The sequence below is a fragment of the Lycorma delicatula genome, chromosome 9, assembly GCF_047948215.1.
Source record: "Lycorma delicatula isolate Av1 chromosome 9, ASM4794821v1, whole genome shotgun sequence".
Lineage (NCBI taxonomy): Eukaryota > Metazoa > Arthropoda > Insecta > Hemiptera > Fulgoridae > Lycorma > Lycorma delicatula.
The window spans coordinates 44,612,029-44,638,717 of record NC_134463.1 but is presented as its reverse complement, the minus strand read 5'-3'; the positions used below and the strand labels follow the sequence as shown (position 1 = coordinate 44,638,717).

General features: G+C 33.4%; 1 protein-coding gene across 6 annotated transcripts in view; it reads right to left on the bottom strand.

The window, feature by feature from the left end:
• The window catches only part of LOC142329675 (uncharacterized), a 178,454-nt gene that overhangs the window by 90,898 nt on the left and 60,867 nt on the right, over positions 1-26,689 (bottom strand). For all 6 annotated transcript variants that reach the window (XM_075374358.1, XM_075374359.1, XM_075374360.1 and 3 more), the window contains exons 3-5: positions 26,106-26,183; positions 24,063-24,183; positions 22,200-22,392 (exon numbers count right to left, since the gene is read on the bottom strand). In XM_075374358.1, coding sequence (XP_075230473.1) covers positions 22,200-22,392; positions 24,063-24,183; positions 26,106-26,183 — 392 coding nt within the window. The remainder of the gene's footprint in view (positions 1-22,199; positions 22,393-24,062; positions 24,184-26,105; positions 26,184-26,689) is intronic.

The window sequence follows — 26,689 nt, the reverse complement described above, 5'->3', positions numbered from 1 at the left end:
TCTAATAATTATCTAACTCAAAAAGCGGTGTGAAAAACTGATAAAACAGACTTGTATAGTGAAAACATGACCTAATAAGTTTTTAAAAATTAAACTATATAAATGTATAATTCAATATGTAGTGATTTTTCAATTAAGTAATGCGATGAGTGAAAAACAATGAACAACACTAAAATATTAAGCTACATGATGCCTCAGAGCCTGGTACTAAGCTATACTAAAATTAAAAATGTTAATTTCTGTACTAAAACTTCATGTTATACCAAAATCCTTCATTAAACAGCCCCTTCTAATACCAACACACATTTCTACCAATCGACTAATTCTGATTGAATTAAACTGATGGGTTTAACTGGTTTTTACTAGGTTATAATGTTCATAAAGATGTCCATATGTTGAAAACATAAAAACACTTTGCATAAGTTCTACTGTACTGTGTTTCAATAGTGAATTAAACAAAATCATATTAAGATGCAACAGTAGTTGAAAAAAGTACAATTTATATGGATATTGGTTGTACAAAATAATAGAATATGTATAAGTTCTAAATCATCAATGGAATATGTATAACACCTAGTCTAATTAACTACAAAGATGTTTCCTTGCACATAAGCAACTGGTTCAAGTAGGAGCAGAGTACTTTTACTATTAAAGTTTGTCAGCAATAAACACAATTCATTTTTGTCATTGTTTTTAAATCATTTACAAGTTCTTTCACGTTTATTTAATTAGTAAACAAGCAGAAAATTCATAACCAAAGTATATATGAAAATAAAAAAGTTACACTTTTATCTAGTTTGTTTGTTTGATCTTTATGTCTGGTAGAGAGTATAGATATGTAATGGTAACTTCAAATTTTAGAAACATCACATATTATTACATTACAGTAATTATATCTATCTTATTCAGTTAGCCTATAGAGTTCAAGTAAACAGACTGTGCATACAAGTGTTTAGGCGGCCGATTCACAAGCACCTCCTGTAAATCCTGATGCTACAAGAAACTATGCAACATTATTATTCAGTAACCACGCACTATTATATTTCACAAAAATTACTATATGTCTATTTTATATTTAAAAAATTAAAAATTTCAGTTTTAAGACATTAAACATTTTATTACAGTTTTTTAAGAGTTATGAAATTGTAAATTGTACACAAACAAAGTTCACTAACTTAGATTAAATTTCTAAGATAACAAACAAATAAATTCAATTCAGTCTTCATCATCTGATTGCGAGAAATCCATAATGCTGTCAGTATTAAGAGATACAATAGGAGCCTCAATTTTGTTTTGTATATTATCCAATTCCCAATAACTTGGTTCAATAGTATCTATAACATGTTTTATACAGTTTTTCCATTCCTGCTAACCTGTTTTATCAATGGCTTTTAAGTAAACATTTATAACATCAGATATTTTAAAAGCAGTATTTTCTGATGTTATGTAACTTTTGATTTGTCCCCAAATTAACTCAATTGGGTTGAGTATATGATGACGGGGAAGTAATCTCAAAGCATGGTTTTGCCACTGTATCTTGCTAACTCATCAATTTTATACAAAATAAAATTAGTTTTTATATGCAAAACCCTTTGCAATAATTGGACCTTAAGTTCAAAAACTGAACACAAGAATAAAAGAGTGATCATATGAAAAGATCAAGGGTTTTAATAGAAATGAGAAGACATAATGTTATATAAATGTTTGATTACAATGGCTACTGTATGACAAATTAATTATATGGTGACTAATAAATAAGTAATGAATATAATGCTGTATATAGATGTGGCCACATTATGAATGGCACTGATACAAGGGAAATGACTCAGCAGAATCATGATAAACTCACTAACACAAATGCAATGTTTGTTTATTTTTCACCACCTCTACAAGCTAACTAAATATAGTACAGTCTTTATGAGGTTCAATTGAATGATTTCACAACCACCACAATGTGTAAATATGAAATATTACATTAAGTTATTGTTAAAAATTATTTAATTTTAGTTGTATTAATAACTTTTTCTTTATAACTTTACAATTATCTCTTAATTAATTACATTACAGTGATGCATAATCAATAACACTCTGGTTTTTGTTTTTCACTTCTGGAACTTTCAGTATATATTTGGATAATTAAATAATATCTAAGGAGAATTGGACCTTGGTCTGATTAATCTTGATCAAGACATATGTCTCTAGTAAAAATATCTAATATATAAGGGCAGTTGCTTAACCAACCAGGCTAGTTGTTAAATTCCTTTTATAAAACAATACTTTCAGTATAATTAGTATTATACTGAATTTTTAATTTAATATACAATAAACTTAATTTCAAACTGTTATGTTATTTTTAAAGTTTCAGAATTTCAAGTTTAAAAAACTAAAGTAATCTGGGGTTTAATTACTTTCAAACATTTGAAATGTAGGAATCACACTGAAAATGATAAGTGAATTTATAATCATACTGTGAATAACTTTTAATACGAAAAAAATTTATAAGTATTAGCTTAATGGCAAAGATAAAAAAAAGGAAACAAGGCCAGCTTAAATAATAAAATATAAAAGGAAGAAAGATAGATTCTGAAAAACTCCTGTGGAGATACAGACCTAGCATAGTTTCTGAATTTGAAACTAAGATTTATTAAGTGTAAATTAAAAAGATATACAAGGAGAAAAATTAATTTAAACCAAATTATCTAATAGCTAGTAACATTTTGCTTAATTCTACTTTATCTTATATCTTCAGCAGCCACTTAAAAGGTATATCATAATAATGAATACCTGTCACCTACAAACTGAACACAAACAGCATAGAATATTTATAAAAAAAAGTTTAATGGAAAAACCACACTTAATTAAACAAATAGAAAAAAGAAGATACAGAAATAACCCTTATCAATGGTAACCTTATTCCTAACACCAAACATGTTTCTGCATAACTGGAAGCCATCAGCAGGCTTGTTTGACAAGTTCTACCATGCAGTTCCAACTAACTCACTTTGCACTATTTTATAGTGAGAAGAAACTACTATCTCAGAATAATTTCTCTTCAAATTGCCATATTAAATTCTGTCACATGAACCACAAAACATGAAGATGGAATGACTTAAAGACTACACAGATGGTACCTAGTGATTTAACTAATTGTGTCACTACAGGTACAACTACTGATAATCATTCACCACTAGATCGCGTACAATAAAAAGCCAACCGATTAAACATAAGTTCACTAAACAAAAAAAGAACTACCATCTATTTATCTTATTTTGTATCTACAATAAAACAAAACTTTGGTCGCTCAATGAACTGTGATGCGATAACCATGCAATAGAAAATTTATTACAAATAAAGAATGTGGTAGTCATTTTAGTAATAATAATATTTCAATATATTAAACATGCATGACATTACATAATTAAAATTTAATTTCTTAATCACTACATCTTTATTACACAGTAAGCACCTCGTAAGATAAAATAACTTCCTTTCTTCAATACATTGTGAACCAAAACATCATTTTAAACTGATGCAGAGATCAAATTTTTTATAAAAAATTTTTTATTATTTAAGTAATTTCACTATCAAATAAGCAAATTTTATTATTTTAAAACTTTAGTCATGAATAAAAAGAAAATATTGGACAAAGGAACTGAATAAGTTTATTTGTTCTCAACAACGTTCATGACAAATTTATTATTATTATTATTGTTACTAATATTACTATTACCACACAAAAACAATTTTTCATCTTTTTTTATGATTGAAAATTGCTGTTATCATTAGAAAGATGACAACCTTTAAATAGATATGGAACAAAATCCAATTAATTGTAACCACATAGTGATCAAGATTTTTTCACATGAAGTTTCCAAAATGTAGCAAAAAAAGATCACGTGACTGTGTTATGGTACTGCTACTGACCTTTACAAGGAACTGAAGTTTCTATCACAAAATTCGTATTTTAAACTTTTATATTTGAAAAACAATAGCTAAAAACTATGAGTCAAGCCTGAAATAACTGAATGCTAAAAAAATTGACTGCAGTAACTGAAAATGAACAAAAATTATTTAATTTTTATACTAATATTTAAGTTTGTGCCCAATAATACTTTTGCTGCATTTATTATTATTATTACTCTTGTCATCAGATAAATATAAAACTAACAAAATTATTTTACAATATTTTCTAAACAAATGAAAATTAACAACTTCACAGTAATATCTGAGCGATTAAATGCGCTTCAAAACATTGTGATAATAAATATCCATTTTAATGGACTGATGATTTAAAATTAATTTCTCAGGTTATATATAAAATGAATAAACAATTTTGTGTAAAGAAATCAGCTAGAAAATGGTCAGGTCAACAACAAATATGATGATTGTTCAAAACAAATACTGTGCGCACCTTTCAGCATATCTTTGTAATATATCGAGTTCTGATGTACGAGTTAGTTGTCAAGTTACAACAAATTTAATGGTCATGCATAAGCTGCTTATCAGATTAGCAAAAAACCAAAAATGAAGGTGTTGAGTTGGAGGAACAACGCATCTCTCGATTCCCCCCCAAGGGGAGAAGATCCCACCTCGTAGCGTGTCCGGTCGCTACACCAACCCCTCCGTTCCTACGTGTCCGGTCGCTACACCAACCCCTCCGTTCCTAGCCAGTAGTGGCTTTAACGGAGGACATCCTCTCGCCCTCAAACTGATTGCGCACCACAGCTTTCAGTCCAGGCCCGGACTGGGTAAAGTTCACCCCGAGATAGTTTTACGTGTTTATGCCTTCAGAGTGAAGACAACAGACACCTGCAGCTACCACGTCGCCCTCAGGAAGCAGTTAGGCTTCTAGCTTACAGAAGCCTAACCGTGGAATCAAGACCCCGCGCCTAGTCCTAACTATTAAAGAGCCAATTACTGAATGTCTCAGATCCGTACTAACAGCCTCTATAACAAACTTTTCCACGAAAGTTTCACACAGCGAAATTTGGACCTAGTTCCCTTAAGAACCCCGCTTATTACTAAAATGAGTTTCTATCTGACTCCGCTCCGATCCGCCTGGGAGAGGAGAATAAACGCCTACTCCCGCACAGCTCAATCACGGAGTCCCGCGTGACAATCACCATCTTTCGCAAACCGCCGTCAAGACTCCCTTGCATACCACCAAAGCAGTACCCAGAGACGCCCCGCCGACAGTGTCGTTAGTTCATAAATGCCCTCGTCGGAGCGCGATCGCACCCCCCGGGCAAAGATAACCATGCCTGTTGGCAGCGGCCGCAACTCTGCCGACAGCGTAATTCAATACAAGACACCAAATACATCTAACCGAGGCACGCTGCCTTAAGCGCCTACCTTCGGCCAGTCAACTGCCCAGGCGGTCCCTAGTCACCCAGGTTCCTATCACCTACTAAATCCCTTCGGCAGTCCTGCTCAGGGCGAGGAAGCGAAGGAAGCCAGCAACTATTGTCCACTCTCTACGAGTCCTCCAGTTGACTCGTAGATCCAAAACAGAATTTACTCTCTCGAGTTCCCTAGTAACTCTGGTACGCTCAGCTTCGTACCAGGGACATATGTGAAGGACATGGTCCACGGTGGCATCGACCCTACAGTCCGGACAGAAGCCGGAATCAACCAACCTAAACCTAGCCAATTTATCCCTAAAGGCACCATGTCCAGAGAGGAACTGTGTAGTGTGCCGATTGGGGGATACCCAGCTAACCGCTCGCAACTCTCTAACATTGGGGAATATACTATGCGTATAACGACCTGTCAAAGAAGTATTCCACCTATCTTGCCAAGAGTCGAAACCTTGGTCTTCGATCTCACGCATACGCCCAGAAGTAAGAAGGCCTCCCTTCTTTGCAACATACCGCTGGCTACGTTCCGTAGCCGAAATATCCACAGGTTTGATGCCCGCGATTACAGTTACTGCCTCTCGCGAGACAGTCCTGTAACCACCGACAACCGCTAACAAAAGAAGACGCTGGGCTCGTAATAGAATGTCCCTATAGCATTGGTACCGCAAACGATGAGCCCAGAGGGGCGCAGCGTACAACATAATGGCCTCGCAAACACCTTTGTAAAGAATCCGCATGGTACGGAAATTCAACCCCCAATCGGGATGGACCACTCTACGGACGCCGAAGAAAGCATCAACTGCCTTCTTCGCCACATACTGCAGGTGCTCCTTGAAGAGAAGCCTCTCATCAAGGATAACAGCCAGATATTTTTGAAGGATGACATACCTAATTGAACGACCGTTCATCACAACCCGCGGATGGCGAGTTGCAACTAGACGGCCCTTCAAAAACATCATAGTGGTTTTCTCCGCACTGAAAACAATCTTATGCTGAAGACTCCACAACCGCAAAACCCTACATGCCTGTGCCGCTCGGAGCTCAATCTCAGCACGCGAACCACCCTCAACCAGCAGCAGTCCATCGTCGGCATAAGCCACAACGCGACAGCCACCGGGCAAACGTAGCCGCATGAGAGAATCAAACTCGATGGTCCAGACGAGTGGACCTAATACACTGCCCTGTGGACATCCTTTGGACAGGGTATTTCCTACTTGCGAACTGCCGTCACGAAGGACAACAGTTCTTTCGCTGAAGTAACTCGAGAGAGTCCTAATTTCATCCTGCGTGCAACCACGCTTCTGCAATTGAAACAAGGCAGAGGGCCACCACAAGTTATTAAATGCCCCGAATATGTCCAAGAAGACACCGAGTACATATTTGCACTCACTGCCTGAAGCCAGATCCAGGACCCTAAGAATTGCATCCTCTGTACTCTTGCCGGGTCTAAAGCCATACTGGTCGTCCATCAGCATGTGATTCGAAGTCAGCCTACCATTAATGCAGAGGTAAAGTACCTTCTCGAAAATCTTTCCAACAACTGGTAAGAGCGTCAGAGGACGGTAAGAAGAACTAACGATGGGTCCTTGTCGCCACCTTTGAATAACAACTTCAAAATTCCACGCTTCCAGCAAGCCGGGAAATACCCAGCAAATGAACACCCTAGACAATGGGCCAAGAATTACAGGCAGGGTGCGAACAAGGAGCTCCACCGTAATACCATCATATCCGGGGGCTTTGTTCCTAGCCAGGCTACAGATTACTTGGCGGACTTCCGCCTCAGTAATCTCCGAAGACACAGAGACTGTAGTGAAATCCACAACCGCCGCTCGAACTCTCCGGTGATACGAGGTCTCACCAACCTCGGTATCATCGGGGAGCAGATCGTCCATCAGAAGAGATAGAACACGATCTTTCTCAACTACAACACCGTCTTGGGTCGAGAGAGCCGACAGAAGACTGTCCTTTTTCCGCTTGTGACCAAGTACACGATAAACAACACTCCAAGGGTCCTTATTCCCCTGCTCTTGAACAAAAGAGCGCCAGAAATCTCGCCTAGAAGTCCTAATTCTATGAAAATACTCGTTCCTTTTCTGACGATACTCCGCAAACAAGGCCTCGCGCCGGTCAGGATCACGTGCACGCTGTGCGGCTCTCCTGAGTCGGCCCACGGCCTGCTTTATCGCAGTCAAGTCCCGAGACCACCAACCAGCTACTCTCTCTCGACCCGTACTCCGAGGGATTGAGAGTTCTGCGGCTTCAACCACCGCAGAAGAGAAATTCTCTGCCAGGTTATCTAGAGGGACCTCGTCCAGGGTACGAATGAACACCCGCATCCTGGCCGCAAGAATGTTAGAGAACTTGGGCCAATCCGCCCGCCTGTGCAAGAAGCGCCCCTGCTGAACAGGGGCGTCCGCCCTAAAGACATCGCGCAGCCCACCTATTCAATCAAAAACTAGGAGCCGATGGTCGCTTTCGCAATCATCGACTACAGACCAGTTCAGAATCCTACCAGGGATATCCTTGCCTATGGTAACATCAATGTTGGTACCAAGGAAGGTCCTCCGCAATCCCACCGCGCCGGCGAAGGTAGCCAACTCGCCGACGATATTGAACACCTCAAAACGGTGCTGCGCGATGAAGCCTTCTAGCAGTTCACCGCCGTCATCTGTGCCGCGATTTGGCGTTCGCATCAACTCTTATAAGAATAGGAGACCCGCTATCAGCCTGATAATTCTATCCCATCTTTCCAAGTGTAAATCAGTGGGATCTCTGTACTGAAAGTACAAACTAACCACAACTAGGTCGAAACCATCCACAGCAAGCTTAACAACGACATGATGCGTGTCAGAGGCTTGCCGTACAAAAACACTATCTGTAGACTTCCTGCACAGAACGGCGGATTTACTTTCACCAACATGGAACTTATTCCAGCCTGAAAAACCTAGCAGGTCACCCTTGACAACGTACGGGTGTTGCAGAAGTGAAACATCGAGGCTCCGCTTTTCAACGACGTTACCTAACTCTACTTGGACCGCATAGGCACTCTGGGCATTGAGTTGACCGAACCTAATCATCGAGCGAGTTGAAGTAGACCTCAACCGCTCTCAAATAGGTACCACACTCCCTACTATTGATGGAGTGCCTATGGTTTTTGCGTAACCGCTTGCAGTTAACGCAGATCGGAGCCTCCTTCTTTTGCGGACAGTCGTCGCGCTTGTGACCCTCTTCACCACAATGCGGGCAGACCGACGCATACTTACAAAACTTGGCCCTATGGCCGAACCCTAAAGCACTTGAAGCACCTCTGCACGTCAAGGTATTCCTTGACGCGACAAGAGGCAAAATCAACGAAGACCCTACCCTCGGACAAAAACTTCTGGTGAAAACCAGCACCTAACTCAAAAACTCCGTGATACCGAGAGGCATCACGCTTTCCAGTCTTGAAGACTAGCCTACACTGCTCTTTGAACGGATTTGGACGAAGGCCTCGTCCAAATCCGTGTTCTGCTCCCGAATGAGAGACAGAACCTCTTCATCAGAGAGACTCCACTCGATGTCATATATTATGACCCGGGGCTTCCTCAACCGCTTGGGTTCCACCTTAACCTCAAGCTTCTGTACCGCAGGAGAGTCCTTGATGACTTGGACCGTCTCCTTATTGTCCGCAACAACTACTAACCCTCTGCTGGTCTCCTTAATATCACGAATCCTAAGCCGATTCCGATCACCACGAAGGGCTTCACGGAAATCGCGCTTCAAGTCTTGACTCGTGGTCTTCGAGCCCACCGCCTTGTTCACGAAGATTACCTCCGGCTTCTTCGCCGCCTTGCTGGCCTCGCGTTTGGTTTTCAGGACCTCAGCGTAGCGCCTGGGCTGCACTGGGGCCTGAACAACCACCTTGGGAGCCTTGACCTCGTGGGGCTTGGAGGCCAAGGCCTCGAAACCCTCACTAACCGCCTTGAAAGCTTCCCTCAACTTGCCAAGTCGAGGGAGAATCGTTTTCCTCGCCCCCGAACTGACTCCGCCGGGAAGCGCAAGAAAATCTACTAAGTAGTCCAGGTCCTCCTGGACTACTTTTAACAACAGGGAAGAACTGCCAGGTCTGCCCTTAGAATTTTTGAAGGCCTCTACTACAGGGGAGGACCGCACCTGCGTGGGTGCCCCTTTATCCATTGCTTCGCTGACCTCGTCCTCTGAGGAGCTAGTTGATGGAACTGGCGCAGGTTTCCTCTTCCGCCTGGACTTCACCTCTTGGAACTCCGACATGGCCGAAGATTCCCTAAGTCCTACTGAATTTACTAAAATCTCGCTGTCTACCTACTACTACCAAGTTTGGGCAAGCCCACAAAGTGACAACTACCCGCAGCGAGTACGGGCAGCCAGAGACTCTTGCGTTCTCCTGTCACACTTCGTACCTCTTCGCCGCTGCTGGAACGATTGATTGGTACACTAGACGTACAACGATGAACCACAGATGACGGCCCTCGCTCTGACAAGAGCGCAGAAGGACTAAAAGGCAAGGCCTTTTTTCTGTCACGGGGACTAACGACCAGCAGTCGCTGCCACCCTTTCGCCGCGTTGAGGCGAGTACGCGTCGCACAAGTCCACGCCAATCACTGTCGGAAGGTACACACACGACCGACAGCCAAAAAAAACACTGATAGTAAGATATACCACGGTGATACTCTGAGACGCACTAGGGAAAACGTTCACCCAATATTCCAAATGCTTAACTAACCAAGCATACAAGGATGACTGCATGAGCCAAATGCAACACTACAATTGATTTAAGTATTTTAAGGAGGGCAGAAGTTTGGTTCCCAAAAGTTGACTGATGACATGGATCCAAGTACTGGAACAGTCCTTGGATCCATGTCAACAGACAACCAATATGTTCAGAGTACGCGCACTATAATTCGTCAAAATCATCGTGTAACTGTCTGTGAGGTTGCTGAAGAAGTTGATATAAGTGTAGGATGTTGCTATCAATCCTTACTGAAAAAATTGTAATGCAATGCCTCAATGCACAATTTTTGCCAAGATTGGTGACAGATAACTAGAAATAGAATAGAGTTGAAATCTGTCAGGAACTGCTTGCAAATTTGGAATGTTTCTGTAAACGTTTTCCCAGTTTTAAGAAAACTTTCACACAACACATTGTTCCTCCAACTCCTTCATTTTTGCTTCTTTACTAATTCGACAAGCTAGTTGTGGATGACCTCATTCAATCAATAATTACTCTATAACTAATGTGTAAATCAGAACCTAGTAAAGAGCAATATATCACCAAGATATGCTGCTAGGGGTGCACGGTGGTCAGAGGATGCCAACTGCAGATGTTGGTGCAGATTTATCTAAAAACTTTGGTATTTTTTTTTAACAATCCTTGTATAATGCATATCATACTACTTTGTACGATTCAGACACCAAGACATTAACATGAGAGCAAAGGGAAAATGTAAAATATTAACTAAAAATAAACATTTAATATGTACAAACACCTCCCAAAAACCAGTAAATTCTACATGTATTCAGCTTATTTCTGAATACATGTAGCACATATTATTTATTCAGCACAAATAATTCTGTGAATAGCTAAGCTGACGTATGCAAATTTCGTAGGGTATTCATTTTCTAAAAACATAAAATAAAAAAGTAAACAAAATAAATTAAAAAAGAATTTAAATGATTTAATACTACATAATTTCTACCTGAAAATAATTCTTACAAGTATGTTAAAATGAAACAGATTAAGCAAAACAAAACGACAAAGTTTTAAATCCACCTGTAAGTTATATCTTAACACATATTCCAATTTATTACTACAAACAAAAAGACATTAAGTATGTTTCCTATATTAAGAAGCTGGAATTTTAAAATGAAAAAAAAAGGTTTATGACTAATCAAAACAGAAAAAATAAAAATAACTTTTCTGAGAAAGGGGAGAACAGAATGGAGAAAAACCAACTTATGAAGTGGCTTACTCTAAATTGTGTATTAATATTAATCTCACAGTAAAAGGTTCATGCTGTTTCAAACAAATTAAAAATATTTAAGTATTATTCTAATTCTTAACTAAAAGTACTACAGTAAAAATTTGTATGATAGTTAACATATACATATAGCACTACTAACTACAAGACACAGAGCGTGCAGCATCAGTGCAATTGCACTCTTGAGTGACTAAATATTAATATTATTGTTATCAAAAAAGAAAAATTAAAATTATATTCAATTTCTTTGTACACTAAACAAAATTACATTGGAAAAAAATTACATTAGCATTAATTTAAGAAAAAATAAATACAGATATTAAATAATAATTTTCAATAAGCTATTTAAAAAATATTTTACAAATAAATATATAAATACATTATCCATGAGACAATACCATATTTTTCAAAAACAAATCACATTATTTTTCAACAATATGAACTTAAAAATTTGTGTGCGCCTAATTATCAAAAGCCAATGTTGTTAATACTAATTTTTAAACTAATGATTGTACCCTACTAGAATTCAAGTTATAACAAGGTCATTGTTGTAAACAATCTATTAACATCGTAAACACATCTCATTTATAAATGCGCTGGCTATGAGCTCAATAATAACAGCTGATCCCTAATTTATGAAAACTTGGAAATTGAAAAAATTTAAGCTGAAGTGGCTATTTAATTTTACATGTGTAAACAGCACAAAACTGATCCAATTATTGAAATCAACATGTTGCTGTACTCTGACTGGCTGCATCTAAAATAATACCGATATCTTTTTTACTGAAAAATTAAATAATCTGTTATTACAGATTAAAATCTTTGTACCTGAATACTGCATATGATTACAATTTGTTTTGAAAAGTCATTCAACAAATATTGATGTCCATTCTTATATAAGGAGATTTATGAAAATACTTAAAATCCTTTAAAGAATGACTAATTCTTTTGTCAAAGCCATGAAATTTATGTATAATAAATCTCAGAAGAGGAACACAATCTTCCACTAGATCAGATTCTTTTGCACTGTATTATCTCTTTGTTTTAAAAAATCCATATTCTTAATGGTATGATTCATGAAGGGTTTAACTGATTACTGATATATAATTTATAAATTCAACAACTTTATAAAAACGTGCAAAATTAAATGAATATTTTTTTTTATCGTGCACATTTAGCAAACAGTCCCCATTATGGTTTTTACAGATTTTAAAATAAAAATTTTTAATGGTAACCAACATGACTTTTTTACTAACTTTTTTAAGAAAAGTACAGCATTACTTTCAGTCGTATGGCGAGAGTAAAAATTAATTTTCTTTACATTTTTAGATATGAGAGTATGAAAAAACCATTTACTTTAAAATGAGGTTTCCTAATATATTTATAGGCCTATGCATAAAATTTTGTGGCTTGAAAATCTCCATAACAAGTAGATCAATTTCATTGAAATTTACATATGCTGAAGCAGTGTAACTGAGGTTGTGCATGTGAAAATTTGATGAAGATTGGTTGAGTCATTCATGAGTTACGCTCAATTTAATGTCAAAATATTTTGAGGTTATATTGACTGTAGTAATGTATTTTTCACACACACTTAAGCAATGAGTTAAAGTGGTGAATGAGTTAAAACTTGATGGTTTCATGTAGGGTCTACTGGTTAATCAAATGTATGTAGCGTGTATTCTGAAAATCAGTGCATTTCTGAGTGCAAAGCAGTGAGGGTATCAGAAATAAAAGTCAGTCTTCTTGTGTAGAACTGTGTAAGAGTATCTTTAAATGTTAAATATAAAAGTTTGTTCAGCTTACTACTAGCTCCACTAATTTTGTAGATTTACATCTTAAAATTAAATAATGAAATCATGATTTTAATTTCAAATTATAGAAATTATACCATAGAGATATGGTAAAATATTGAAACAAAGTTGTATGTTAGTAATAAACAATTTTAATCAAACTCAATTCAGGCAAAAGGTTCTCAAACAAAAGCCTTACATAAATTGAGAAGTAGTTTAAATTGAGAAGAAGTATAAATTGAGAAGTAGTTGATAGTAAGGATTTTTAAAGAACCTTAAAATCACAGATAAGTTAATTTTTTATTTTAATAATTGAAAACACTTGAGCCCATCTTATAACTGTAAAAATACAGTTATTTGGCGCTTTGTACTGTAAGGAGAGTCGTTAAAAAATAAGTTTAAAACTTTATGAGTAGGTGAAATAATACAGAACAACCACAAAAGAGGGAGGATGCAAGTGGAGAAGCAGCACTACTTCATTTAAAGTACAGTACACAAAACCACAGGAAAACAATAATTCAACTTGCTCATCAAGAAATGCTTGTTTTCATGAATTTTATCACAGACATTAACTAAATGTAAAACTACTGCAAAAATATATAATATAATTACATTGATGACAGATTTTATTATATTTCTTTAAATGGAAAAAAAGTTAATACGCTACAAACTTAAAACTCTTGACATTTGCCATTATATTAATTTCTGTTTAAAAGAATTTCAACTGACATAAGAAAGTAACAGTATGGACAAACTTGCTGGATTCACAATGAACAAAATTAAGTCTATACAAATTCTACTGGAACAGGTATATAAAGATTTAGACCACATTCTGTAGACAGCCATTACACATAAAGACAAAAAAAAATAATCTCTAATGTAAAAAAAAAAGAATACATATATAAGGAAAATATAAACTTATAATTGTTATTCCCAGCTTTATCCATGTGTTAAGTGCTATGCATCTCACTGCACCACTCATTTTTTCCTACAGCTGGGTAAAAATTCTAAAAAATAAAAAAATAAACTAGACTTTTATAACTTTTATTTTCTACAATGACCATTAAAACTAAAAATAAATAAATAAATTTTCTTTTCTAATAGAAGTAGAGTCGTCAAAGCTTACATTTTCAGAAAAAAATTTTCCCCAAATTGTTCATATGTTATGAGCCTTAATTTTGATGCATTTTAAGAAAGGAAATTTCAAAAAATTATTGTATTACACAAGAAAATGCTTAACCCTTTGCAGTCCTTTGTAGTAATACACTCGACACTCCAAAATTCACAGCAGGTCCAGTGGCATAAATCACTCGTCGTGCAATACTCAACAAGATGTTTAGATGTCAGTAAAACTTGAACCGAACATCGCTCGACATTTAGACAGTTCTTGCTTGACATCGTATTCTATTTAGTTTAGAATCAGCTGTTTAATCTGAATCTGTTATAAGTAAACAAATACACATATGACAACATACCTAGTAGGCTGTGTTCTGACTTCTTGTCTGAAATGAAAATAAACAAATTAAGGTACGAAAGATGGCTGGAAGTTCTCATTGTAATTGAATTCATGATTTCATATTGGAAAATAATATGAATGAGTTTTCTAGTGATGCTTCATCTGTTTAGTGATGAGTGACTGCGATCCAACAGTTAATGAAAATACTCATGAATCGCCTAGTAATCACAATGTGACAATATTGAAGATATTTCCGTGAGTAATACAGATAATCCTGATAACTACATTGACATACCTTCAGGATATGTGTTATGGAAAAAATACAATGTAATTGATGTCAATTAGCTCAAATTTCCATTTTCAATTCTGCGATGGGGTCCGGTGTATAACAATAATGTGAAAACTTTATTGCAGTACTTTCAGCTACTTTTTACAGATTCATTATTGTCTGAAATCTAATCGATACACAAAGAAAAAATAAAAAAAAACATGCTGCTTACGCAATATTATATATGTTAGTGCTGGAAGGACAAACATCTTTAATTTCACCCTTGTTGAAATTAAAGCTTTACTGGGGGTAATAATTAATATGGGTGTAAACCCTAAAACCGATATTAATGAATACTGACCAGAAGAATAGCAGGATAAAATGTCATTTTTTTAAAGATGTATTTGCGCGTCATCACTTCCTTCAAATTTTTTGGGCGTTTCATTTATGTTCTGCAAATCAGCCAAATGCACCAGTTTGTTCGAGAGGCGGAAAGGTAAGAAATGTTTACGACTATATTGATAAACAATGTGGGGAAAACATTACTCCAGCATAAGATATTGTTATCGATGAAAGTACTGTGGGTTTTAAAGAAAGAATTAAATTTAAATGCTACAACCCTATGAAGCCCACAAAATACGGTCTACGCATTTTTGTTTTAACAGATTCCATGAGTATGTATATATGTACATTTATAGATTCCATATGTACATTTATTCCCTAGTTCAGAAAGGCAACAACAGACGCTCTAGATCAACCAGAACTTCCTTTTACAAGTCGAATAGTTCTCCATCTTCTCAACAAAGTTGTGCCTTACAGTCAGGGTTCTGGTTACCATTTAAATACTGATAGGTTTCATACAAATCCTAACTCAGCACTTGAACCTTATAAGCAAGGAGTGCATACCATTGGCACTATTATGTTAAACCGTAAGGGAGTCCCTGAAGTTCTTGAAAATTTTTAAATTGAAGTGCATGAACAACAGGCTGCATATCGTTATGGCACCAAAATGATATTACTTGCATGGAAAGACAAACGGATTGTTTCTTTATTATCAACATATCATACAACAAACCCACACAGACTCTTCAAAGAATAAATAATAATATGAGTTTAACAAACCAACCATAATTTGTGACTACACAGCTAAGATGAGTTCAGTTGATTGAGGTGACCATTGTACAGCTATTTACGCATTTGTAAGAAACTCTACAGAGTGGTGGCGAGAGATGTTCTTTTGGGTGCTCGAAGTTGGGATTATAAATTCAACCTCAATTTGTTACACTTCTGGGGTAAACAGGTAGAAAATGAAAATGATTTCACTCATAAGAAGTTTCACAAATGTTTGCTTTAACAACTTGTTGGTGATGTCCATAATCAGGAGAGAAGAAAAAGAGGGTAACCCTCACAAGTTCTGATACTGAAGAGCATTTGAATAATAAACCTCATTTTATTTATAAAGGAGCATCAAATAAGTATCCTATCACTATAGGAAGGTGAAGAGTGGTAGAAAAGAAACTATGAGATAGCTTGCAGTCGAAAGCAGCCCTTCATCCTGGTGAATGTTTTGAGAAGTTTCACTGTATTAAAAAATATCGCTAGACTTTTTTTTTTGTATTTTGCAAACTTTTTTTTATAAATAATAATATTAAATCATCCAAGATTAATTATTAACATTTAGTTGTAGCTCTAGTTTGCATTATTTTATGATTTTTTTCAATTTTATTATACTATTTTTTTAAAATTTTACCTACCAAACAATTAAAATAAAATCATTTTTTAAGTATGAAAATAAATCTATCGACTTAAAAAGAAACTTCTAAGTATCATAATGTAATAAAATAAATGTTGGGAATTGCAGAGAAATTAAATATCAGGCAGAAATATCTGATTTCCTTGTTACAAAAATTGGACCTGGCTGGGAATTCAGTGAAAAAAAATTGACTCTAGGCTAGTTGGTTATTTACAATAAAAGGACTGCAAAGGGTTAAGGTAGATGATAAAAAAAAAACTTTTATTAAAATTGGTTCCACTGTTTTTGAAACAAAAACAGAAATGAAAAACAGCAATGAAAAAAGACCAATCAAAAACTTTTTGTGAGAAGAAAAAGAAAAAAATGTAAAATGAATGAAGAGGAATTGCAAAATTTTTAATTATAACATTAATACAGATTTACTGTTTACTAGTATAACAATCTGCCACAAACAATAATTAATAAATATTAAGAACTCAGTAAGAAAAATCTAATAGTTATACATACATTAAAAAAAATCTACTAAAAGCACATTAGACCAACTATTTCTAATCATTAATGACCATTAACCACCTAATAATACATTTGCTTTGATTTGTGTGCCCAGTGTAGTTAAGATGTGTGGTAAGAATGCTGTTCCTTGATCACACACCAGTCATAACCTACTTTTCCATAAATGGCATTAACGTTTTTGTAACTAATAAATGAAAGAATATCAAGAATAAATGCAATATCAATTAATTAAAATAGTATTTTTAAATTTCTGGTTAAAACAATATCATCATAATATATAAAATCCATCCATTCACACCAAAAGATTAACCATGTAAAATCTTGAAAATAAATTAACGATGTACCAATAAAATTACACAAAGCCAAGAGTATTGATATAATGTAAAAAATAAGAAACAATACTAAGAGTAAAAATATATTTAAAGTAGATGAATGGTTAAAACAAACAAAATTACAAAGTGATAGAATTGTGGACTGAATAAATTAAAGTTCAATATTATTACACCTTTAGGAAAGTAAATGATCAGTGGATTTAATAATTTGAACACTCTAGTTTAAAAATTTTATACAATATCAATTAATATATAAATCTAACATCATTCTATTACAATATCAAATCTAACACAATGAACAAAAAAACTATCAGTACTCTATCAACAATAGAATAGAATTTCCTTTATTAGCAAAAACAGATGATCATTTTAAGCAGATGGGTCAGATTACACAGGTGTGTAAAACATCTACTGGATACTGCTGCTATAAACAATCCTTCATCATTAAAAAAATGAATAACATAACTGTTGTAAAGTAGGAATGAAAAATGTTTGCTTCAAACTGTTACTTAGCACTACATGAGTACACATATAACATTACTAAAAATCATAGTACATGATTGTAACATGATACAGCAGATAAAAAATAACTAATAACTTTTCATTCACATTTCTTTAACCGATACTTAAAAATGTAAACTACTTGGTGCAGAAAGTCATATGCTATTAGAAAAATGAGACAAAAATAAACACACATAATATCAATTAAATGCTAACTGATACACATACAGAACTTTCTGTGGTTTTTTTTTCATATAAAAAATTTCTTAATAATGACTTTGAATCTACGTTTAGAGTTTCTATTACATCAGCACATACCTTTCCCAGATTTATTCAACTGTGAATGTTGATTAAATATTTTCACTCCTACGAGAATCTGAGGTAGATTAAACCTCTGAAGTGTAAATTATAATTCTGAAGAAGTAGTCAATAAATACATATATGAAAAACATATACGTTTTAAGTTTTAAGTTTTTATACACGCTGTTGACATCACCAAGTATTTTTATTTTTTAAAATGAGCAACTTGAGCAATTGCTTTCTTGTTTGACAAACAACAAATGAATTTAACAGACTTACAAGTTCAGTTTTTCATTGTGTCTTCAGTTTTCCCATATACATAAGTGATTATGAATTTTCAGTTAATAACAGCCAACATTTTCATAGAGCACACATGTAGGATCCAACTGTTTCTATAAATGTGCTATCCAATTAAAAAATTTTATGAGGAATAAGTCTGTTTATGCTCATAAATTTGGGGGGGGGGATATTGCTACATTCAGTTAAAATATTTAAATCATGAAATATTTTTACTCCCAAAAAGGTAACATACAATATAGAATTTCTAAAACTACATAATTAAAAGCTACGTGAAATTCTAAAAAAATAAATTCTGCACTTAAGGAACCTCAAATACTCCATCAGAAGATAATGATTTAGATTTTCATAATATAGGTGAAAACTGATATTCTGCTATAACAATGCTTATATTTTTAAGCAAGTTAATTTCAAAATTTGATGAAAAGGATCCCATTGAAAGACAGGACAAATGTTTTATTAATCCTCAAAGATATTAAGTGATCATTTTTTTTATTTTTTAACTGTCAAAGTAAAACATCAAAACTTTCTGACACATTAATTCCACTTAATATAAAATCAAAATATACTTTGCTAACTAGATGTACACCAGAAGTCACAAAAAAATTCTGGAATTTATTTATCTTTCAAAAATTGAGTGCATTAAAGATTTCTGTATTATACTTCCTTTAAAATAGTTTTCTTTATCAGCTGCACATCTTTACCGATGTTCATAAGTTCTGAAAGTACTCCTAGAACCTAATATTAAGAACCATCTACATACAGTTGGCTGAAATGAAAGTTTGAATGTTCAAAAGTTACACATTGACAGTGACTATAGTCACTGGCTTTCTTGTCACTTCTCTTTCAGAAATTTTACATCTGATTTCATTATCAGAAGGTTTTTTTAATTTCAATCAAAAACACAAGAAAAGATTAGCTGATCAGGACAGCATGACAGATGTTCCAGATATGTTAACTGTATTGACTTAAAAGTAGTTTTTGTACAACATTTATTGATCTACTAGTGCAATGGAATTTTTTTTTCTATTTTTCAGCAATTCCTTCCAATTTCATTCCATAGATAATAAAGGATATCAGTGAATGTTTGCTAATTAACTGCTTCACGGTTTATAATAAATGCATACAATGAACACTACTAGCACAAATCAAAAAACCCTTGACCATAACTCTTAGTCTATTTCTGCACTTGTCAAAATGAAATTTCTATGTTGTAAAAATTGATTTCCATTATTATTTCAATGACTGGCATTTTGTCTGTAAGGTACAAAAAAGATACGATGCCCGTCTCCTGCAATTATTTTGTTCAGAGAATCTTTACTTTAACTACCCATGCAATAAGGTCTTCTAATATCAAATCTATGTAAAAAATATTTTTATACGACACCATTAGAAAAACGTGTCAAGAAATAAGATTGTTTAAATACAACTGTAAGAAATCCAGTGGAAATCTACTGCAAAAATTCCAAATTTCTGATTATTTTGTCGAAAGATTTCCTTTTATCACTTAAAAAATGTAAATTGTTTCATAAGTTATCATGCCAGATAACTGCAACTATGAACATTACTATTATATCTATTACAGAAACTTTAATTTAGTTTTTTCTTTGTATTAATATTCTTATTCAAGCAATATTAATGTATCTGACGATTTTTAAAGTAAACTTTAGCATGTGTATGGTGCCCAATAACAAAACTTTTTCAACACCAGCATTAATGTGCATAACGAACGTGGCCAACTTGTAAAACGATAATACTTCAATCATGATTATGTCAGATTCCAGGAATATTTGAACTTTAATATCTACAGAAATGTATTTATATTTTAATGTTAACAGATATTATAAATATCAATCAGAATATAGAACTGCCTTCTACATTCATTTCTTTCTTTATAACAAAATTTGCTCTGAATATACCACCAGTAACCAATACAGAACCCATCTAATATGTTCAGATCAGTCAGCTTTTCATTTTATGTATTTTAACATAACCGCAATATTTATGTTATCATCATTAAGAGTTTATTTAACGTTACTTAACTTAGCAATACTGTTTTTTAGCAATATTAATTTAATAGAGATAAGAATATCTATATCAGAAATTAAGCAAACTCCAAGGATGATTACTAAATTGCAGTAGATGTTTTTTTAGACGTTAAAAGACTCTAGATTTAAAATATAATTCCACAAAGTTACAAAAGCACCTGAGAATAAATAATCGAAACATTTCCTTGATTTATATATTATTTTTTTCAAAACTATTTCATGTTTTTTTTTTGCTTTTTTTTTACAAAGTAATTGTTTTACTGCTGTTCAGACTATTTAAAAATTTTAATTTGATACTTTAAGTATAATTTTTATTTTTAATGCTAATTTGGCCTCAGCTTATTTGGGATAAAAATTATCAAGAACAAATTTTTATTGAGAGAAAAAGATATTTTTTAATGAAACCTGATCAACAAACTACAGCTTAACCTGCAATAGATTTTATTTAAAATATATGGGTTACCGAAGCAGCAAAACCAATAAAAAATTCATGAAAATATCTCTAAAAGATAATTTTAATATATTAATTATTAAATATGTTTTATTACATGAATATAAACACTTTGCAAGCTACAGTCAAAATGTTATTTTAACAGCGATTTCATGAAAAATACCATAGATAAAAGAAAGTCTCATATTTTCTAAGATTTACAACAAATTCTGTCAAAATACTAAATATCTGAAAACTTGTTTTGATATTATTCACATTAGCTGCAGCAAATATAAATGCTGCTGCACATGATCAGAAGAAAGATTCTATCAACCTCTGACAGAAGTGTTATTTTGTTATTTATTTTATGAATATTTTGAGAAAATGGTTGATGATGATGATAATCCGATTTTGGATGAGTTACATAACGAATGGAGAAGTAATGTATCTGAATTCCATTCGGATAGTAGTGTTGAAGATCCTTTATGCACAGAATTCCAAAATATTACTGAATCATTTACAATATTATCAAATTATTTTTCTATTTTTTCAAATTGTTGAAGAGTATTTCTCATGTACAAACTGTATATTGCTGCTAACAGACTGTGAATTACATGATTTTTAAAAAAAAGATTCAATTCATGTAATATCATGCTTAAATAATTACATTTTTAACAGATCACTGAAATGATTAAAAGTGCTGGCACAAAGGGGAAGGGGTCTTTTCTAATATCCTTTCCTTAATAATTAAATGGCTGATACCCCTGTTGATATGTTAAAAGCTCTTTACAACATTAGAGCTAACACTTTGAGAGTTAAAAAAGCAGCACTATATAAAAGCTTTAGGAAATCTTTAAGAATGGTAAATAGGAATTTGGTTATATTTTTATACCTCTGATAAAATATTACTCTAGAATAATTGTTCCCAGTATCTATCAAATGCTAAATGGTATTGTATAATTCAGTAATAGCTTGGAACAATCCTCAATGACATCTGAGCACAATATTCACTGAAATATTAAGAAGCAATAGAAATAACAGCAGATTAATTTTTAATACTTACTATACACTTCTAACAGCACATTGTATTTCCACCTTCATGCATACAAATTAGTTGAAAAATAATAAACTTAAGTTTGTAACTGGTCAACTCACCCTCTTTCTCGAAGCGATTCCAATTGTTTTCCAGTAAGCCGGCGCGGTTCACCACTGGAATCAACTGCAACCGCATCCAATTCATCAAATGATGGTGCAATAAACAGTTCTCGTAAACTATTTGGCCGATGGTTTACTCGCCTCGCCAAAGTACAACATCCGCTTCCATCTCCCACCCCTCCACCACCACCACCTTAAACATAAAAATATAAGTACTACTATAATATTACTTTATCAATAAAATTACAACTACACATTATTATAAGTACACCACCATCATTACTTTTAAAACAAACCTACCTAATCTACTACAAAAATCTGTATGCAGATGCACTAAGTTTTTAACAATAAAGTATGAATAAACACACATTCATGTCATTCAATTCTGCAAACAATATGAAGGTTAAGAAATACATTTCAAAATTCAACTATACCCACTAATTAACAATGTACATTAGTGGCAGCTGGTAAATGTAAAAAAAAAGGTTACACCATACTTATGTATAAATATTTACATAAGTTAATTTATTGACTAGCTTTTTATATATTCTCTCCAGAAACTATTGTAAAAGCTTAACCTGATTAAAGCTATCCTATTTCTATTTTTCTTTTAATAATAAACAGACTTTGCAGAGTGAAAAATGCCATGTGTGATAGGAATACAAACCTACAACCTCCAGATGAAAAACAGGACAGATGTGACCCCAAGTTAGCACTCCACTACAGAGGTTAGCACTACATTTAAGATCATGAGAACCGTCCAACAGTAGTCAAAATATGTTCAGAAAATAAGACTACAACATGTCTGCAACTCTGAACAAAATTGTTTGTTTCAAAGTCAGCAATTCCTATGTGAAAGGGAGGTCCAAGTGAAGAGAACAAGTCTACGTGGGGGTCAGTAGCTTGATTGGTTTTGTCTGAACCATCTCTTAATATGAACCAGTAATTCCAGATCCCTCCAAGTAAGAAGTTCAAGTCCTCATCCAATATCTTGCTATTGTTAAAAATAAAAAGCCTACCAACATCCACAGTGAAATTATTTCTGTTTACAGAGAAGAAATGCCACATGAAATAACACAAACATGTGTAAAATAACAAAGTGGTGTAGGGAGCTGAAAGATGGTAGAACAAATATTCACAATAAACAGAGGAGCAGAAGACCATCAATTGTGACAGACTAGATTGTCGACAAACTCAAACCGCTGATTCATGAAAATCACTGTTTGACTGGATGGACATGAACTTCAATGTATCCAGAAGTCAATTGAACTGTGCTGTATCAAATGGTAACTAACTGTTTGAATTTTCAAAAACTAAGCATTCAGTGGGTACAGAAAATGTTAACAGAAAAAACAAACAAATTGTATTCATTATGCTTATGAGTTTCTTGACTGTTATGAACAAGGGCGAAGAATTCCTAGCTCTATTGTGGCTGAAACCTGTTATGTTCACTACACAAGAGAATTTGAAAGGCATCTGTGCAGTGGTGGCATACTGATGCCTAATCAGAATGAAAAAAATCATTTTTCTGGGATCGAAAAGAAATTTTGCTTATTGATTTTTTGATTCCAGCTCAATCCATAACCTCTAATGTGTTGTGTTGTGATAATATTGTGGAACACACAACACTGAAATCATCTTACAGGAAGTGCTACAGTGGGGTAATGGAACTACAAAATCTAAACAATACAATTTATAGTTATTAATGTTTATCTCCTTTGTCTGCAAATTATTATTATCACAACAATAATCCTCCATTAATAAAAAGTGGTCAATTGTTTAATTTTTAAAAACATTAGATGTTGTATTCATCTTCAATAATAAAAATTCTAAAAACAGAAGAAAATTAGTCTTCATAATTACCTGGTGTGACAAATGGTGCACTACCACCATTACCATTAGTTCCAACAGGTGCTGTAGCATTGACTGGAGGTGGTAAAATTATAGGGAATGTTTTCCAGTGGTATAAAAACTGCTCCCCAACCTAAAAAAAAGATATATGCATTACTATATACATTCAACAACTTATTTTTATATTAAAGACTTTTTTTGTTGTATATTTACTGTTACACTCAATCACACTGTATAATTTCTTAAAATAAATATATATATATATCTTAATATGTACACGCCTTAAAATAATAGTGAATATATTAATGACTCTTCTTAACCTACGCTCACTATTTTATACAACTAAGTGGTAAGAAAACAGATTATTGTATATATGAGAGTAAATTGTAAAGATTCACCCTAACATCCAGAAAAGATAGGAAATTATTAATACCAGACAGTATTGCATGGAACAAAATCTGAAGAAATCTACAGGATAGCCTTTAAGATAACTCTTTAAAAAAAAAATCAAGTATAAAGAAAAACTTATAAACAATTATAGAAAAGAATAGATAGTATTATCTCACTTTTAGAGGTTAACTACCAATGTGATTAACCCATTAACTGATTTATTTGGTCAACTAAGGTATGAAAACTTCAAAAAAGACAAAGAAAACCCTAAATCATTAAATACCATCCATTATCTATCAAAGCTTGTTTTAAGGAGAGAAATCTGCACTTAGAAATGTTAAATAAACAGGTAGTTGAATTGATTGAAAGTAATTGATTGGTAGTTGAAGTGATTATCCCTGGATAATCACTTCTACTATCACTGTAGTAGAAGGAGCCATGCAAAAGACAACCTCAGGCATGTCAGTGAAGCAAGATTTAGGGTTCAGTGAAACTAACCTACAGTGAAACCCTGTATCATCTATCTAAGTCATTCAACAACCAGGTTAAGCTAATTCATCTTTTATTTTAAATTGTTAATACTTCTTAATATTTTCTGTATTTTATGCAAACAATAACAGTCGGCTTTTCACTACGGTTATGTCAATAACACCACACAAATTAAATAATTCTAAAAATGTTATCTCTTTGTAAAAATAATTAATTTATAATTTAGATAAAAAATATTTAATTTCCACATAAAAGTTATAAAAGTTCAGAAGTAAAATCATGTATCAGTAATACAGTGACTAATTCAATCTATTTCAAATAATGAATTTAATTATATAAATCAACAGAATATGCAACTAATTAAAAAACATGAATCTTTCAAATATGACTCGACAAAGCAAGACTGTTATGGCACGTAGCACAACAATTTAACCTGAGAAGCTGAGTAGGCTTAAACAAAGAGAAAATACTTTTTCAGAGCTAATGTGAGAACATATCACAGGCACTCCATCACCAGCATATCCAGAAACACAACATAAACAAAGAAAATAAAATCAAAAAGATTGAAGGAAAATATAATCGTGGACTAATTAACTTAAGAAAATATAGAGTAAATGAAATCTTTTGGAAAGAAGCAATGATATATTTCAGTGTTATCTTTGTTTATAAACTAGTTTGCTTTTATCCATAAATAAAATTTTAATATCCATAAATTTTTAGTCTTGCCATACTAATACAGCTTTCTACCCATTAACTTTGCAGCTGTGCGCACGTGCGCGCGCGCGTGTGTGTGTGTGGAGGGAATGGTAAAGTTTGGCAAGGAAGTGTCCATGATATATTCTACTCCTCGTAGAATGAGTTCTGTGAATTTTTTTACTAGAATTGTTCAATATTAACAAACAATCCCACCATTATTAAAGACATGAAATATAATAGCATCATTATAGTTATTTTTTAATAATTTTTAATTTTGATTTTTAATTCTGATAATATGTATAATAGAAAAATTCAATATACTAGGAGCTGATGATACCATCCAGCTCTGTTCTTGATTGGAGGTCAGATTAAAATCCAGGGGTTTTCACATACTGTGTTAGGAAATATACTGTTGACTGGTATAAATAACTATAAAAACAGAATCATTAAAAACAAATTTCACCTTCTAAATTAACTTACCTGTTTGATATTCTGTACCAGCTGAACAATTTCATCAGGAGCACCTTTTAAGTTTACCTCAAACTGTATCGGTTCTTTCTAAAAGACAAAAATGGTAACAAATTTAAAAAAATATTAATATTAGTTTGTATCTAGACTCAGTTGAGTAAATAGTTTATTTTTACAAATAGAATGCACAGAATCAGCTACACTAAATGATTATTGGAATAAAATAACAAAGATAATGGTAAAAAATTATTTACATTAAGTGGAAATTCACAATTAAATACAAACTTTGATTGTCATATAAATCATCATTAGTTGTAGAAATAAAGAACTGGTGTTAAATAGTTGTTGAAATAAACTTACAAATATTATTAAACTTCAAAACCGCTTACAAAACTTATCTAAAACTAGATGGCCGTTATGATTAACAGTTTTTTTAGCATAATCTTCTTTTCCAATTTGTATCATTAATTGTAATATTATTGGTAAAAGTACAAATAAATGGAGATTCATGCTCAACCCAGGGCACAAGTTCAAATAGAGCATTTTTATAGTAACAAAACTATAATATAAACATCCTGCTCTGGAAGACCTTTTTA